This window comes from Ranitomeya imitator, chromosome 1 (genome assembly GCF_032444005.1).
Source record: "Ranitomeya imitator isolate aRanImi1 chromosome 1, aRanImi1.pri, whole genome shotgun sequence".
Lineage (NCBI taxonomy): Eukaryota > Metazoa > Chordata > Amphibia > Anura > Dendrobatidae > Ranitomeya > Ranitomeya imitator.
Window position 1 is genome coordinate 740960330 of NC_091282.1, and position 16792 is coordinate 740977121.

At 43.3% G+C, this 16792-nt stretch overlaps 1 protein-coding gene across 1 annotated transcript in view; it reads left to right on the forward strand.

Moving 5' to 3' along the window:
• Window positions 1-16792, forward strand: part of BRF1 (BRF1 general transcription factor IIIB subunit) — a 372560-nt gene that overhangs the window by 175308 nt on the left and 180460 nt on the right. Inside the window, exons 6-7 of the mRNA XM_069734087.1 lie at window positions 10109-10258; window positions 13980-14073. Of these exons, the coding sequence (XP_069590188.1) occupies window positions 10109-10258; window positions 13980-14073 (244 nt within the window). The remainder of the gene's footprint in view (window positions 1-10108; window positions 10259-13979; window positions 14074-16792) is intronic.

Genomic DNA, 16792 nt, shown 5'->3' on the forward strand with positions numbered 1-16792 from the left:
GTTTCATTTTTTTAACCCATTCAGTTGAACGGATGAAAAACAAAAAAATGTAGTAAATTTTGTAACGTGGAGCAGTTTTGCAGCAGTCCCATGAAAATTTTGGCAAATTGACTATGACTCTTAACTCCTCTATCTATCATGGATTGAGACCGTCAGAAACATTAAACTGTTGGCCAAGCCTGCCACAACTGATGTGATCTGATGTGTGTGGTCCCCTTCCCTGGCTCTTCTAGGTACTCTCACCCATGGTGACAGACACTAGATATCAAATCCACAGCGGCACCCAATTTTTCTGTGGATATTCTTTTTTTGGGGTGAGATTTTATAAAAATGTTGCTACTGTAATAACAATCTGAAATAATTTCTGCAACAAAACTTTTGTTATTTTTACAAAAATTGGAAAGGAAACCATTTTAAAGCGACATATATGTTTACAACATTTGTTTTGTTAAAATCCAAGATTTTAAAGCACCAAAATGACAATTATTTGCACAGATTAGTGGATTTACTGTAAATATAATTTGTGTGTGTTTTTTTTTCTCTTCTATTTGCACTAATGGTCTTAAATAAGAGACACATGAGCCCTGGTGTAAATCTCAGCTGGTGTCTCATTACCTCCCCCTCTGCCGTGACTCCATCCATATTCCTAATTATCCACGCCTGTCAAGAATAGACAGTGACGATTACGTATGGCGTCCAGTAATGGGGGATTGTAGGTACAGCTCTATACTTCTCAACTTCTTTTAGACCAAACGTAAAAAGCTTTTTTGTTACTATCTTGAGTTATATCATTGATGCATCGGATGGGATTTTTTCCTCTGTGCCCACTTTAATCATTCAGGAGAAAGTGAAAAAAATCTTATTGCGTAGGACCACAGCCTACAGCCAGAAGTTTCCAGATATGGATAGACGAGCTCTTCTTAAGACCGGATATGTTGGACACAGTATGTAGGAAAACCTTACTCCGTCTTTTCCTTTCTACCCTATGTAGGGGAGGAATTTCTCCAAAAATTGGAACTGGTACTTGACCCAATCCTTTTATCGGCATCTTTAGTATGCCGCCATATCAAACATGGGTGAGACAGAAGTGAGCAAGGCTGCCTTTACCATAACGCCAAACATAGACCTGCAGAAGTAACCCAGGGGAGAATAATTATGGGATTATCAACATGTTGAGGGCGATTGGGTTTGAGATACCGTATCTGCTCAAAGCTGCTCCCTTCACCATGTTTGGTGGACAAAATCTCCAACTTCATGGTGATAATCGCTTCCACACCTCTCAGTCGTTATGCCAAGCTTATTTCCCATGATTAGACAATTGTCATGAATCCGCAGCTACGTTCTGCACATCATGTTCTTCTATGTGCTCCTTTTGGCTACCAGCATCAGCGATGGTCGGAGCCCAGTATCCTGTAAGGACAATTAAGTTCATGGTGCAGCCTGAAACAAATTTCCTCTCCCATCCTGACAAAACAGCACTGCAGACATTATTTTACATGAAACTTCCCCCAACTTTGCCCTTCTAAATGTCACTTTCAGCCCCCTAGGGCTTATTTACCAGCCCTTTTATATGGTCTCGCTAACATCATCCTGATAATGGGATTTTGTATGTACACAGTGTAAAAGCTTGTGATATTACAGAGCAATCTTCTCTGTGTATACTCCACTTTCATTACTGGCATTGTGACAAATAAACAGATAAAAGACCATGTCTCCACCCTAGATAACTTTTACATACAGGGCTAAACACATGCTGTTTTTTTTAGCCAGAACCGGATCCATCAGGAAGAAACGTTAGGACTTGTTCACACGCAGCGGTTTTTTTTTCTCTGTGTAGTTTCACAGTAGGGGCAAAATAAATGAGATTTCTCAAATCTTATTCACAAGGTGTGTTTTTCTTCCTTTGCATATTTTTTGAGCTGTTGGTTTTCCTTCCAACAATTTACTGGATTTTTTTATATGGTAAAAAATCTGCAAAAAACACTGTGTCCACATACTTTTTTTTAAGCTTTCAGGTCCCTTTTGGGTTCACGATTGGCTTTAACTCAATGATAATTAAAAAATAAATTATAATGCGGGTTTGAAACCAGATTTATACAAGGGTCATGATGTCTCTGTTCATAGGTTCTTTTAAGGTTTATGGACGTCATGAATGGAGGGTCTCTTGCACAGGATCCCTCTATATGACCCAAAACCAGAGCTTCTATGTACGAGGGGCTCGATTTGGATGATTCAAGCTGTATTATATTCATCTGAATAGCCACAGATGGTAAAAACGGATACAAATCAGATCCAGTGCAGTGATTAAATCCAGTCTAGTATTTTTTGCATTTGAAAGTAGACACAAATTCAGCTTTGTGTATTTATTTCTACGGGGTCTATCTCCGAATGATCAAATCATTCTAAGATTGCAGCCATTCAGTGATGTTGAGTTTTATACGTTGGCGCTATATATTTCCCTGAAATATGGGAGCCCGTCTGGGTTACAGAACATGCTGTCACTTTATCCCTATTGTGGGATCTACATTGAGTTGTAAACAGTCATTGTTTGCTTAGTCTTTCCTGTTTCTCTGCCTTTCCCAGAGGTCACAAAAAGGGAGGAAATCTCTGACCTCCCTAAACTCCTTGTTTTTTTTTTTGCAAAAATAAAAAGTCCGTCCTGTACACAGCTCAAGGTTTTTTTGTGAAATGTTATAAGTTGTTAATTATACATGATACGAAAATGAGATAAAATATTTCCGCCATCCTGTACAAAATAAAAAAAAAAATGTACTTGTTTAGGAAGTCCTCCTCCATGTGTTCATGAATGGGACTCTGGTTCTAATTTATGAGCGTATATTCACCAGTCCTATAGGGCAGATTACCTTTTATTGTATTTATGTGCTGATATTCCTACCCTGGTTACAAAACGTCCTGAAAAATCTGCAGTATCTTGATTTATTGGGGGTTATTTACCCCTATATAATAATTCGCCTTTGCTGACCTATAGTGCAGGGTGGCACAAACTTCAGCACCTGCTATTTTATTTTACTTTTTATTATATAACATATTGTTTTTGCTTATATATGATATGAACATTTTTATTGTGTATTATATATTGATAGTAAATGTTAGACTCCAGTCTTTAGTTCAAATATTATATCTTATTATAACTTACCATCTTGACGACGTCCTGTCAATTACAATGCACATGCACGCTCGTGTTCCACCAACCTCTATTCCTCCTGAGCCCTGTATACACATGCACGCTCATGTTCCACCAACTTCTATTCCTCCTCAGCCCTGTATACACATGCACGCTCATGTTCCACCAACTTCTATTCCTCCTGAGCCCTGTATACATATGCACGCTCGTGTTTAACCAACTTCTATTCCTCCTGAGCCCTGTATACACATGCACGCTCATGTTCCACCAACTTCTATTCCTCCTGAGCCCTGTATACACATGCACGCTCATATTCCACCCAACTTCTATTCCTCCTGAGCCCTGTATACACATGCACGCTCATGTTCCACCAACTTCTATTCCTCCTGAGCCCTGTATACACATGCACGCTCATGTTCCACCAACTTCTATTCCTCCTGAGCTCTGTATACACATGCACGCTCATGTTCCACCAACTTCTATTCCTCCTGAGCCCTGTATACACATTCACGCTCATGTTCAACCAACTTCTATTCCTCCTGATCCCTGTGTACACATGCACGCTCATGTTCCACCAACTTCTATTCCTCCTGAGCCCTGTATACACATGCACGCTCATGTTCCACCAACTTCTGTTCCTCCTGAGCCCTGTATACACATGCACGCTCATGTTCCACCAACTTCTATTCCTCCTGAGCCCTGTATACATATGCACGCTCGTGTTAAACCAACTTCTATTCCTCCTAAGCCCTGTATACACATGCACGCTCATGTTCCACCAACTTCTATTCCTTCTGAGCCCTGTATACACATGCACGCTCATGTTCAACAAACTTCTATTCCTCCTGAGCCCTGCATACACATGCACGCTTATGTTCCACCAACTTCTATTCCTCCTGACCTCTGTATACACATGCACGCTCATGATCAACAAACTTCTATTCCTCCTGAGCTCTGTATACACATGCACGCTCATGTTCAACCAATGTCTATTCCTCCTGAGCCCTGTATACACATGCATGCTCATGTTCCACCAACTTCTATTCCTCCTGAGCCCTGTACACACATGCACGCTCATGTTCCACCAACTTCTATTCCTCCTGAACCCTGTATACACACGCATTCTCATGTTCAACCAACTTCTATTCCTCCTGAGCCCTGTATACACATGCACGCTCATGTTGAACCAACTTCTATTCCTCCTGATCCCTGTGTACACATGCACGCTCATGTTCAACCAACTTCTATTCCTCCTGAGCCCTGCATACACATGCACGCTCATGTTCCACCAACTTCTATTCCTCCTGAGCCCTGTACACACATGCACGCTCATGTTCCACCAACTTCTATTCCTCCTGAACCCTGTATACACACGCATTCTCATGTTGAACCAACTTCTATTCCTCCTGATCCCTGTGTACACATGCACGCTCATGTTCAACCAACTTCTATTCCTCCTGAGCCCTGCATACACATGCACGCTCATGTTCCACCAACTTCTATTCCTCCTGAGCCCTGTATACATATGCACGCTCATGTTCCACCAACTTCTATTCCTCCTGAGCCCTGTATACACATGCACGCTCATGTTCCACCAACTTCTATTCCTCCTGAGCCCTGTATACATATGCACGCTCATGTTCAACCAACTTCTATTCCTCCTGAGCCCTGTATACACATGCACGCTCATGTTCCACCAACTTCTATTCCTCCTGAGCCCTGTATACACATGCACGCTCATGTTCCACCAACTTCTATTCCTCCTGAGCCCTGTATACACATGCACGCTCATGTTCAACCAACTTCTATTCCTCCTGATCCCTATGTACACATGCACGCTCATGTTCCACCAACTTCTATTCCTCCTGAGCCCTGTATACATATGCACGCTCATGTTCAACCAACTTCTATTCCTCCTGAGCCCTGTATACATATGCACGCTCATGTTCCACCAACTTCTATTCCTCCTGAGCCCTGTATACACATGCACGCTCATATTCCACCCAACTTCTATTCCTCCTGAGCCCTGTATACACATGCACGCTCATGTTCCACCAACTTCTATTCCTCCTGAGCCCTGTATACACATGCACGCTCATGTTCCACCAACTTCTATTCCTCCTGAGCTCTGTATACACATGCACGCTCATGTTCCACCAACTTCTATTCCTCCTGAGCCCTGTATACACATTCACGCTCATGTTCAACCAACTTCTATTCCTCCTGATCCCTGTGTACACATGCACGCTCATGTTCCACCAACTTCTATTCCTCCTGAGCCCTGTATACACATGCACGCTCATGTTCCACCAACTTCTGTTCCTCCTGAGCCCTGTATACACATGCACGCTCATGTTCCACCAACTTCTATTCCTCCTGAGCCCTGTATACATATGCACGCTCGTGTTAAACCAACTTCTATTCCTCCTAAGCCCTGTATACACATGCACGCTCATGTTCCACCAACTTCTATTCCTTCTGAGCCCTGTATACACATGCACGCTCATGTTCAACAAACTTCTATTCCTCCTGAGCCCTGCATACACATGCACGCTTATGTTCCACCAACTTCTATTCCTCCTGACCTCTGTATACACATGCACGCTCATGATCAACAAACTTCTATTCCTCCTGAGCTCTGTATACACATGCACGCTCATGTTCAACCAATGTCTATTCCTCCTGAGCCCTGTATACACATGCATGCTCATGTTCCACCAACTTCTATTCCTCCTGAGCCCTGTACACACATGCACGCTCATGTTCCACCAACTTCTATTCCTCCTGAACCCTGTATACACACGCATTCTCATGTTCAACCAACTTCTATTCCTCCTGAGCCCTGTATACACATGCACGCTCATGTTGAACCAACTTCTATTCCTCCTGATCCCTGTGTACACATGCACGCTCATGTTCAACCAACTTCTATTCCTCCTGAGCCCTGCATACACATGCACGCTCATGTTCCACCAACTTCTATTCCTCCTGAGCCCTGTACACACATGCACGCTCATGTTCCACCAACTTCTATTCCTCCTGAACCCTGTATACACACGCATTCTCATGTTGAACCAACTTCTATTCCTCCTGATCCCTGTGTACACATGCACGCTCATGTTCAACCAACTTCTATTCCTCCTGAGCCCTGCATACACATGCACGCTCATGTTCCACCAACTTCTATTCCTCCTGAGCCCTGTATACATATGCACGCTCATGTTCCACCAACTTCTATTCCTCCTGAGCCCTGTATACACATGCACGCTCATGTTCCACCAACTTCTATTCCTCCTGAGCCCTGTATACATATGCACGCTCATGTTCAACCAACTTCTATTCCTCCTGAGCCCTGTATACACATGCACGCTCATGTTCCACCAACTTCTATTCCTCCTGAGCCCTGTATACACATGCACGCTCATGTTCCACCAACTTCTATTCCTCCTGAGCCCTGTATACACATGCACGCTCATGTTCAACCAACTTCTATTCCTCCTGATCCCTATGTACACATGCACGCTCATGTTCCACCAACTTCTATTCCTCCTGAGCCCTGTATACATATGCACGCTCATGTTCAACCAACTTCTATTCCTCCTGAGCCCTGTATACATATGCACGCTCATGTTCCACCAACTTCTATTCCTCCTGAGCCCTGTATACACATGCACGCTCATGTTCCACCAACTTCTATTCCTCCTGAGCCCTGTATACACATTCACGCTCATGTTCAACCAACTTCTATTCCTCCTGATCCCTGTGTACACATGCACGCTCATGTTCCACCAACTTCTATTCCTCCTGAGCCCTGTATACACATGCACGCTCATGTTCCACCAACTTCTATTCCTCTTGAGCCCTGTATACACATGCACGCTCATGTTCCACCAACTTCTATTCCTCCTGAGCCCTGTATACACATGCACGCTCATGTTCCACCAACTTCTATTCCTCCTGAGCCCTGTATACACATGCACGCTCATGTTCCACCAACTTCTATTCCTCCTGAGCCCTGTATACACATGCACGCTCATGTTCAACAAACTTCTATTCCTCCTGAGCCCTGTATACATATGCACGCTCATGTTCCACCAACTTCTATTCCTCCTGAGCCCTGTATATACATGCACGCTCATGTTCAACCAACTTCTATTCCTCATGTTCAACCAACTTCTATTCCTCCTGACCCCTGTATACATACGCACGCTCCTGTTCAACCAACTTCTAGTCCTCCTGAACCCTGTATACATATGCACGCTCATGTTCAACCAACTTCTATTCCTCCTGAACCCTGTATACACATGCACGCTCATGTTCAACCAACTTCTATTCCTCCTGAGCCCTGTATAGACATGCACGCTCATGTTCAACCAACTTCTATTCCTCCTGAGCCCCGTATACACATGCACGCTCATGTTCAACCAACTTCTATTCCTCCTGAGCCCTGTACACACATGCACATTCATGTTCCACCAACTTCTATTCCTCCTGAACCCTGTATACACATGCACGCTCATGTTCAACCAACTTCTATTCCTCCTGAGCCCTGTATACACATGCACGCTCATGTTCAACCAACTTCTATTCCTCCTGAGCCCTGTATACATTTGCACGCTCATGTTCCACCAACTTCTATTCCTCCTGAGCCCTGAATACACATGCATTCTCATGTTCAACCAACTTCTATTCCTCCTGAGCACTGTATACACATGCATTCTCATGTTCAACCAACTTCTATTCCTCCTGAGCCCTGTATACATTTGCACACTCATGTTCCACCAACTTCTGTTCCTCCTTAGCCCTGTATACACATGCATGCTCATGTTTAACCAACTTCTATTGCTCCTGAGCACTGTATACACATGCATTCTCATGTTCAACCAACTTCTATTCCTCTTGAGCCCTGTATACATTTGCACGCTCATGTTCAACCAACTTCTATTCCTCCTGAGCCCTGTATATACATGCACGCTCATGTTCAACCAACTTCTATTCCTCATGTTCAACCAACTTCTATTCCTCCTGACCCCTGTATACATACGCACGCTCATGTTCAACCAACTTCTATTCCTCCTGAACCCTGTATACATATGCACGCTCATGTTCAACCAACTTCTATTCCTCCTGAACCCTGTATACACATGCACGCTCATGTTCAACCAACTTCTATTCCTCCTGAACCCTGTATACACATGCACGCTCATGTTCAACCAACTTCTATTCCTCCTGAGCCTCATATACACAAGCACGCTCATGTTCAACCAACTTCTATTCCTCTTGAGCCCTGTATACACATGCACGCTCATGTTCAACCAACTTCTATTCCTCCTGAGCCCTGTATACACATGCACGCTCATGTTCAACCAACTTCTATTCCTCCTGAGCCCTGTATAGACATGCACGCTCATGTTCAACCAACTTCTATTCCTCCTGAGCCCTGTATACACATGCACGCTCATGTTCCACCAACTTCTATTCCTCCTGAGCCCTGTATACACATGCACGCTCATGTTCCACCAACTTCTATTCCTCCTGAGCCCTGTATACATATGCACGCTCATGTTCAACCAACTTCTATTCCTCCTGAGCCCTGTATACATATGCACGCTCATGTTCAACCAACTTCTATTCCTCCTGAACCCTGTATACACATGCACGCTCATGTTCAACCAACGTCTATTCCTCCTGAGCCCTGTATACATATGCACGCTCATGTTCAACCAACTTCTATTCCTCCTGAGCCCTGTATACATATGCACGCTCATGTTCAACCAACTTCTATTCCTCCTGAGCCCTGTATACATATGCACGCTCATGTTCAACCAACTTCTATTCCTCCTGAACCCTGTATACACATGCACGCTCATGTTCAACCAACTTCTATTCCTACTGAGCCCTGTATACACATGCACGCTCATGTTCCACCAACTTCTATTCCTCCTGAACCCTGTATACACATGCATGCTCATTTGCAGCCAACCTCAAGATCCCTTTGTACACATGCATGTTCTTTCATCTGACGGCTATTTGTCGGAACCCACCTTGTACATATTGAAGAGCACGAAGCATCAGGCATGTTAAATTCCAACTTGCTCCTATCCTTCTGTCCTTTGTCATCGTCTCCCATTAGGACAGTAGAAATACCCCCAAACATATTAGATGGTCTGCCGGTCCTTCCAAAATCATTTTATCCTTATGGGCACCTTTAGTGATTTGTTCTCCTGGTGCCCTATTGTGAATCCATCTCTGCTTCTGGTTTATATTGTACATATTTCATGTAGCTTTCTGGAAGTCGTCTTATTGCCGTTCTTTCCCTACAGTAAATGCTCGGGTCTGTTCATGATATTGCAGTGAGATTGCAGATAATGACAGCATACATCATAATGCAATCCAGCAAAATGGCCATTATTTTTGCTACACACAGTATTTCTTCCTTTTCTTTTCATAGCGATCACACTTTAGACTGCACATTCGTAGTTCCCAGCATTTGATCGCTTTGTTACTGTGCCATACACTGAAATAGGAGCTGTCCGGCAGTGATCCGGCAGCTGCCGCTGCGCATGAGGACAAGCTGCACTGTGCAGCTCCAGTCAGAGTTTACATAGGGCCACCGACAGTAGGTGTCATCAACATCATATGCCCAGAGAACCCCTTTAAAAAGTGTTTTCATGTCATGCATTTATGGCATATCAACAGGTTCATTTACAACTGCTAGGATAGTGTCAGTACATGCATGGCCCTCACTATTGACTTCCATGGATTTATGAAAATTGTCAAACACCCATAAGTCTATACCAGCAGCAGTCGGAGGACCACCCGCCCACCCGTTTTTTGTTTTTTTTTAGTTAAGATGGGCACAGAGCATTATTAAGAAATGTATTGGCTCTGCATAATAAACTTATTTGATACAAATAATGTTTTTCAAGGGCACTAATATTTAATTTTAACCTTTTCTTCCAGACCCATGTTTATACATTCCTCGATTTGCACATTTGCTGGAGTTCGGAGATAAGAATCATGAAGTGTCCATGACTGCTTTAAGGCTGGTCCAGAGGATGAAGAGAGACTGGATGCACACGGGACGGCGGCCATCTGGGCTTTGTGGTGCAGGTGAGTGAATTAATTTATTGCTAGGGAAGAATATCTCAGTATTTGATGGAGCGTTATGGCAGAGCACCTGGGCGCTATAATGCTCAGTGTACAGGGATCTTGGCATTCTAAAGACCGTGTAACTCCTGCTCAGAGAGGACTGATAGTAGAGCTTTCCTGTCTGTGGCGTTTATCACTTTGATTGACACAACTAAGAGTGATCCAGGATTTGGGAACCTCCATGCAGGCAGCCCATGGACCGAGAAAGGGCTCCATGGCTATTTGCACACACATTCTGGTGGGTGCGTGAAGTGCTCTCCTATCAGTCTGTGTTATACTGGTACAATGCACAGGTGGATGTGAAGCAGTGTGCCATTTACTACAATAAAAGGAAACAAAAACTTTAGTGAAAAAAGCAAAATGTTCTCTTATTGTTTATAAAATAAAAACGAAACTCTCATATATAAGTTTAATAACCTGTAATTAGGTAAATAAAAAAATGACAAGTCATTAGTAGAAGCCAAAAATAATGTTTATTAAAGATATAACAGTATGTTGCGGAAGAGAATGGGTATAATACTACAGCACATTTGTTACTGATAAGCTCCCGAAACACTAAGTAGAGTGAGAATGGTGGCGCATGCTGCCTGAAAATGACTGCTCTTGGGTGACGATGCTCCCACGATGCTAGGAAGGGAGAGGGAAAGTGGCGCTTGTGCTCAGTCTTGTATTTATCGTTATGTGCGTGTATGTTTTTTTTTTTTATTACACCGCTGGAGTGGTGCTTAAAATGTGATTTCCCTGCCCCGTCTTATACTTGCCTGGCACCGCCTGCATTCTTTTCCAGTGTCACTTGCGTCGATCTCAATAAGAAAAGTGACTGCCGGCACTCCGGTGTTCCATGGAGCGCGCTGGAGGCCACTCTTCAATGCATCTCTAGGAGAGTCACCTTCCGACTTTCATAGACTTGCATTCAGATCTTCTGGTCAATAAAAAGTTACAGGCAAAAGATGGCACCGCAGGACCAAAACGGGGTCTGTAAAAGGTGAAGCAACCAGAAGGCGAGTATAAGAATGGGGCTTACATTTAAAGTGCCATTCCAACTCTGAAAAAAAAAACGCCCCACTGGAGTGGTTCTTTAAAAGGGTGCTTGTAAAAATCAATAACTATGTGATTTACCTTTTATTAAAATTTCTCTCAGTTCTCAAGAAAGGAGTAGTAGAGATTATTAGTTTTATACTTGTGCGGCTCATCCCCAAATGTATTAGCCATGGTGCTGTGTCAGAGGCAACCTACGCAATGAGCACACGACACTCACAGGCTGCAGAGACAACGTTACCTCTGCTAGCAGGCTGGGCGAGAATACAGGTCTGATCTGTCAATCTTCTCTCTCCCCGGCATCCACTAACCCAGGAAGCACAGGAGTTGTCCGCTCTTTATTATTTCTCATAAGAATACTCCTTTCCGTCTTCAGCCCTACATACAATTAGAGCTATGATCTGCAGAGTCCATGACACTTGCGGTGGTAGGTAGCCTTTGAAATTCATTGAGACTGTGCAGCACGCAGCATTCCTGTCCACACCATTACACTTGTCGTTTTATCTTCACATTATAGCACTTTCTTCTAGGGACGCTTATTAAAGTTTAAGGGGGGAGAAATGACCTTTCCAGCATGACCTATTCAGCGCAGATTATAACCGTACAGAGGCCATCCGACACAAACGTTTCACCAGGAAATATCGTTCTCGTAAACACCGCTTGCCAACAAATCGTGTTTTTTTTTTCCTCCGCACTTTAATTGTCGGGCTAATATGAAATGCATCATTGGTTACGATGTGTTTTTCCTCTGTCACCTAATCGCAAATACCAAGAACATTAGGAGTTTGGATGATTACGGATTGCACATTATTTATGATGTGTGGCCTCCATCTGCTCTCGTTGGAAATGTTGATGACATAGTAATTCTCCCTCGCTCCTCACTATTACAGGCTTGTTCTATAGAGGCAATTTTTCTTGTAGGAGTTGAAAAGGCTCCTAATCTTCCCAATGTGTAACTTGTCATTGTGTGAACTGGCTCTTGTTCACAAAGGTGCGCCACTTATAGTATAACGTGTGTAGAAACACAGGCTGTACAGGGCGGGTGTATGCAACAGGCAGATGAAAAACATCATCTATGTCACGTGGATAGGAAGTGAGTCACTCTGCCAAATGCTATAATTTATTCATTGAAAATAATAAAATATAAAAATATGATTTTTCCCCAAATGTATGCAAATATTCATTTTTGCTAAAAGGCATGTAAAAGGGATTTCGAGGATTAGAAAAATACGAATGCATTTTTGGCGCTGCAATACTACGGGTCATACTTGGCATCACAGCGCACCGACATTCATCCTTACAATATCGGACACTACCCATGGCTGGCGATAACCCTGTTTATGATAGAAAGCAGCCATGTTTTAGTAATCCTGGGCAGACCATTTAAAGGACCTTAGTTTACTTTCCGTTGGAGCAAGTCGTATTGTGTGTCCTGTGCTACATTGGATCCTAGCCATCCTCTTCCTACCTATATGATCAGAGGAACTTCCATTCTTTGTTATTGGACCCTTTGCAGGTAAAGTGACATAATCAAAGGTGACTACCCACTTTCAATGGGTCATTGTATTTGCTGTATGGCAATTAGGGATTGGGAAACCCCTGTGTAGCCCAACCTGGGGACTTGTAAAGGACCACGGTTGTCTATATGCTAAAAGTAGCAAAAGCGTTTTTTTCCCCCCTCCTGCATAAAAAAGAACATAAGTGGAAAAAAAAATCATAACCTTATACCCGCTGAAATGTGAAGCATGTAAAAAAAAACTTAGTACGTCTTTAAAAAACGGTCATATAGGAGTTAAAGTCTCCTATTTCTAGATGTCCCACTAGATATGATAACTATATAAGTAGGAGACAAATAAAGGGGGATTGTGACTACAGAATCAGACTACACAATGTAGTCTGTTACCATGGAAACACAGATTTACATTTAAAAAAAAATCAGATTTTTTTTCTAAGCTTTTTTACCAGGTGACTTCATTTTTAGTTCCAAATGTATTAGAAAACATAAAAATAAATTGTCTTCTAAGGTGAAGACATTGCAGATTTCCTCCAGAACACTATAGCCCAGACAGCACAATCATAGTTGATGCAGAACGCCTCCATTACAATGCATGGAGCGGGCTGACGCACATCAGTTTTCTGCAACTCATTGCCCGTGTCATTTTCTTTGACCTTGTGAAGAATGAATCTGCTTTATATTTAATGGCATATATGTATGTTTTCACAGTTTGTTTGATTTGTGGGGTTTTTAATATCAGTGTTATATTGCGGAGCTGATAAATAGCCGGGCTTTGATTATGATCCACATTTTATATATCCTCTTAAAATCACCCCAGTAAAACCATGGCGTATCAGCGCACAAAATGATATCGGCCGCTCAGCATTTCCTGAGCGTTTTTCACCGCTGTAAGCTTCAGTCCATTGAAGCAAATGAAAGGTTTACAGCAATTACCAAGACTCACCAGCTAATAGCGGAGTTTGTAAATGGGGGGGTTGAGATGAATGTGTGCACATCTTGCTGCCTAGAATACCAATCAGCTGTTGTAAGTGTTGCCTTGTGATGCAGTGACATTCCTGTGCCCGCCCAAGACCACCTTGTATTGTTTATTCACCTGTTTTGGTGACTTTTGCTTTCTCCTTTTTGCAGCTCTCCTGGTCGCATCCAGAATGCACGATTTTCGACGAACTATTAAAGAGGTCATCAGAGTTGTAAAAGTTTGTGAATCCACCCTGAGAAAAAGGTGAGCATTAAGCATGGAAATCATGGTAATATTAGGTAATGGCAATGAAATGAAAATAAACATCATTTGATTCAACGTACACTGATAAAAAAAAACACTTAAACAACAGAATATAACTCCAAGGAAACCAAACTTCTGTGAAATCAAACTGTCCACTTAGGAAGCAACACTGTTTGACAATCAGTTTCACATGCTGTTGTGCAAAAGGAATAGACAATAGATGGAAATTATTGGCAATTTTCAAGACACACTCAATAAAGGAGTGGTTCTGCAGGTGGGGACCACAGACCACATCTCAGTACCAATGATTTCTGTCTGATGTTTTGGTCACTTTTGAATGTTGGTTGTGCTTTCACACTCGTGGTAGCATGAGACGGACTCTACAACTCACACAAGTGGCTCAGGTAGTGCAGCTCATCCAGGAAGGCACATCAATAGGAGCTGGAACAAGAAGGTTTGCTGTGTCGGTCAGCGTAGTGTCCAGAGGCTGGAGGCGCTACCAGGAGACAGGCCAGTACACCAGGAGACGTTGAGGGGGCCGTAGGAGGGCAACAGCCCAGCAGCAGGACCGCTACCTCAGCCTTTGTGCAAAGAGGAACAGGAGGAACAGTGCCAGAGCCCTGCAAAATGACCTCCAGCAGACTACAAATGTACATGTGTCTGCACAAACGGTTAGAAACCGACTCTGAGGATGGTTTGAGTGCCCGACATCCACAGATGGGGGTTGTGCTCACAGCCCAACACCGTGCAGGATGCTTGGCATTTGCCACAGAACCCCACTGGCGCCCTGTGCTCTTCACAGATGAGAGCAGGTTCACACTGAGCACATGTGACAGACATGACAGAGTCTGGAGACGCAGTGGAGAGCGATCTGCTGCCTGCAACATCCTTCAGCATGACCGGTTTGGCAGTGGGTCAGTAATGGTGTGGGGTGGCATTTCTTTTGAGGGCCGCACCGCCCTCCGTGTGCTCACCAGAGGTAGACTGACTGCCATTAGGTACCGAGATGAGATCCTCAGACCCCTTATGACACCATATGCTGTTGCGGTTTGCCCTGGGTTCCTCCTAATGCAGGACAATGCCAGACCTCATGTGGCAGGAGTGTTAGCAGTTGCTGCAAGATGAAGGCATTGAAGCTACGGACTGGCCCGCCCATTTTCCAGACCTGAATCCGACACGTTACACTACGACTGTCCAAGAGTTGGCGGATGCTTTAGTCCAGGTCTGGGAGGAGAAAATCCGCCGCCTCATCCGGAACATGCCCAGGCGTTGTACAGTAGGGAGATCATACAGGCACGTGGCCACACACACACACACACACTACTGAGCATCATTTCCTTGTCATGAGGCATTTCCACTACAGTTGGATCAGCCTGTAATTTGATTTTCAACTTTGATTTTGAGTATCATTCCAAATCCAGACCTCCATAGGATATTCATCTTTACTTACATTGACAATTGTTATGTTTTATTGTTCTGAACACATTCCACTATGCAATGAATACAAATTTGCAAATGGAATATTTCATCCAGTGATATCTAGGTTGTGGTATTTTAGTGTTCCATTAATATTTTTGAGCAGTGTATATATATAAAGAAGAGAAGGCTCTGTGCTTTCAGCACTACTCATTGTAAAAAATGAAAAAAAAAAAAAAAAAAAAAGTTTTTCCCTGTAATGATCTCACACTTTGTATAACTGTATTTTTTTATTTTGTTTAATACATAATAATATCCAAGAATGTATTCAAATACAAAGATAAGGAGAACATCTAAACGCTGTTCCGTATAGAAGGCATATGTCAATAAAGCGAGGAAGGATGGCAGATGGATGGACTGGAAGGTTCACAGGAGATGGATGGGTAGATGGGGTGGGTGGATGGGATTGAGTGGTTGGGTGGTGTGGTAGATCTTCTCACTCGGCCGCACACGGAGGTAGTCAATGGAACACTGCGCATTTAATGATGGACATGGTTTAGTAGCACAGCATAAAGCAAGGTCTTAAGCACAAAAATATATACAGCCCTTTGGGCAAAAACGCAAAACAAAACGGTAACACTTCGTGCACTCCTTGCACTAGTGGGGGTCAGCCCACTCAGGGTTAACAGGCCCTCAACAGCCCAGACTAACCCTGTAGCTCAACCATGTGACTCTCCATCATGTGACTGATCACATGATCCTGACATCACTCAGGTCCTGTAAGATACGTGGGCCCCCTCCCTCCCGCTTTATGGTGGTCCACTAAAACCAGCCCATAATATAACTTTCAATAAAGCAACCTATCACGTAGTGTGCTGGAGGAAACAATTCTGGTTTTACATCACTGATGCCATCATGCGCAGTGACACGTACCTCTCCTCCATCACTTATCCAGAGACTCTGTCACAGTGGATAGAAAAGTATATGGATAGATTGGTGAATGTCAAGATCGATTGGTGAATGGGCAGGTAAACATACAGGTGACTGGCTGGGTACAAAAGTAAATTGATGGGTGGAAAGATAGACAAGTGGATGAGTAGATAGGTGGGTGGATAGACAGATGACAGAGTAGATAGACGAGTGCTTGGTTGGGTGGTTTCATAGGATGGAGGCATAGATAAATAGATCGATAGGTAGGTGAACATATACCGTAAATGGATGGATGAGTAAGTACACAAGTAAATTGATGGGTGGATGGCTAGATAGACAAGTATGGTAGATGAATTGCTAGATAGACAGATGG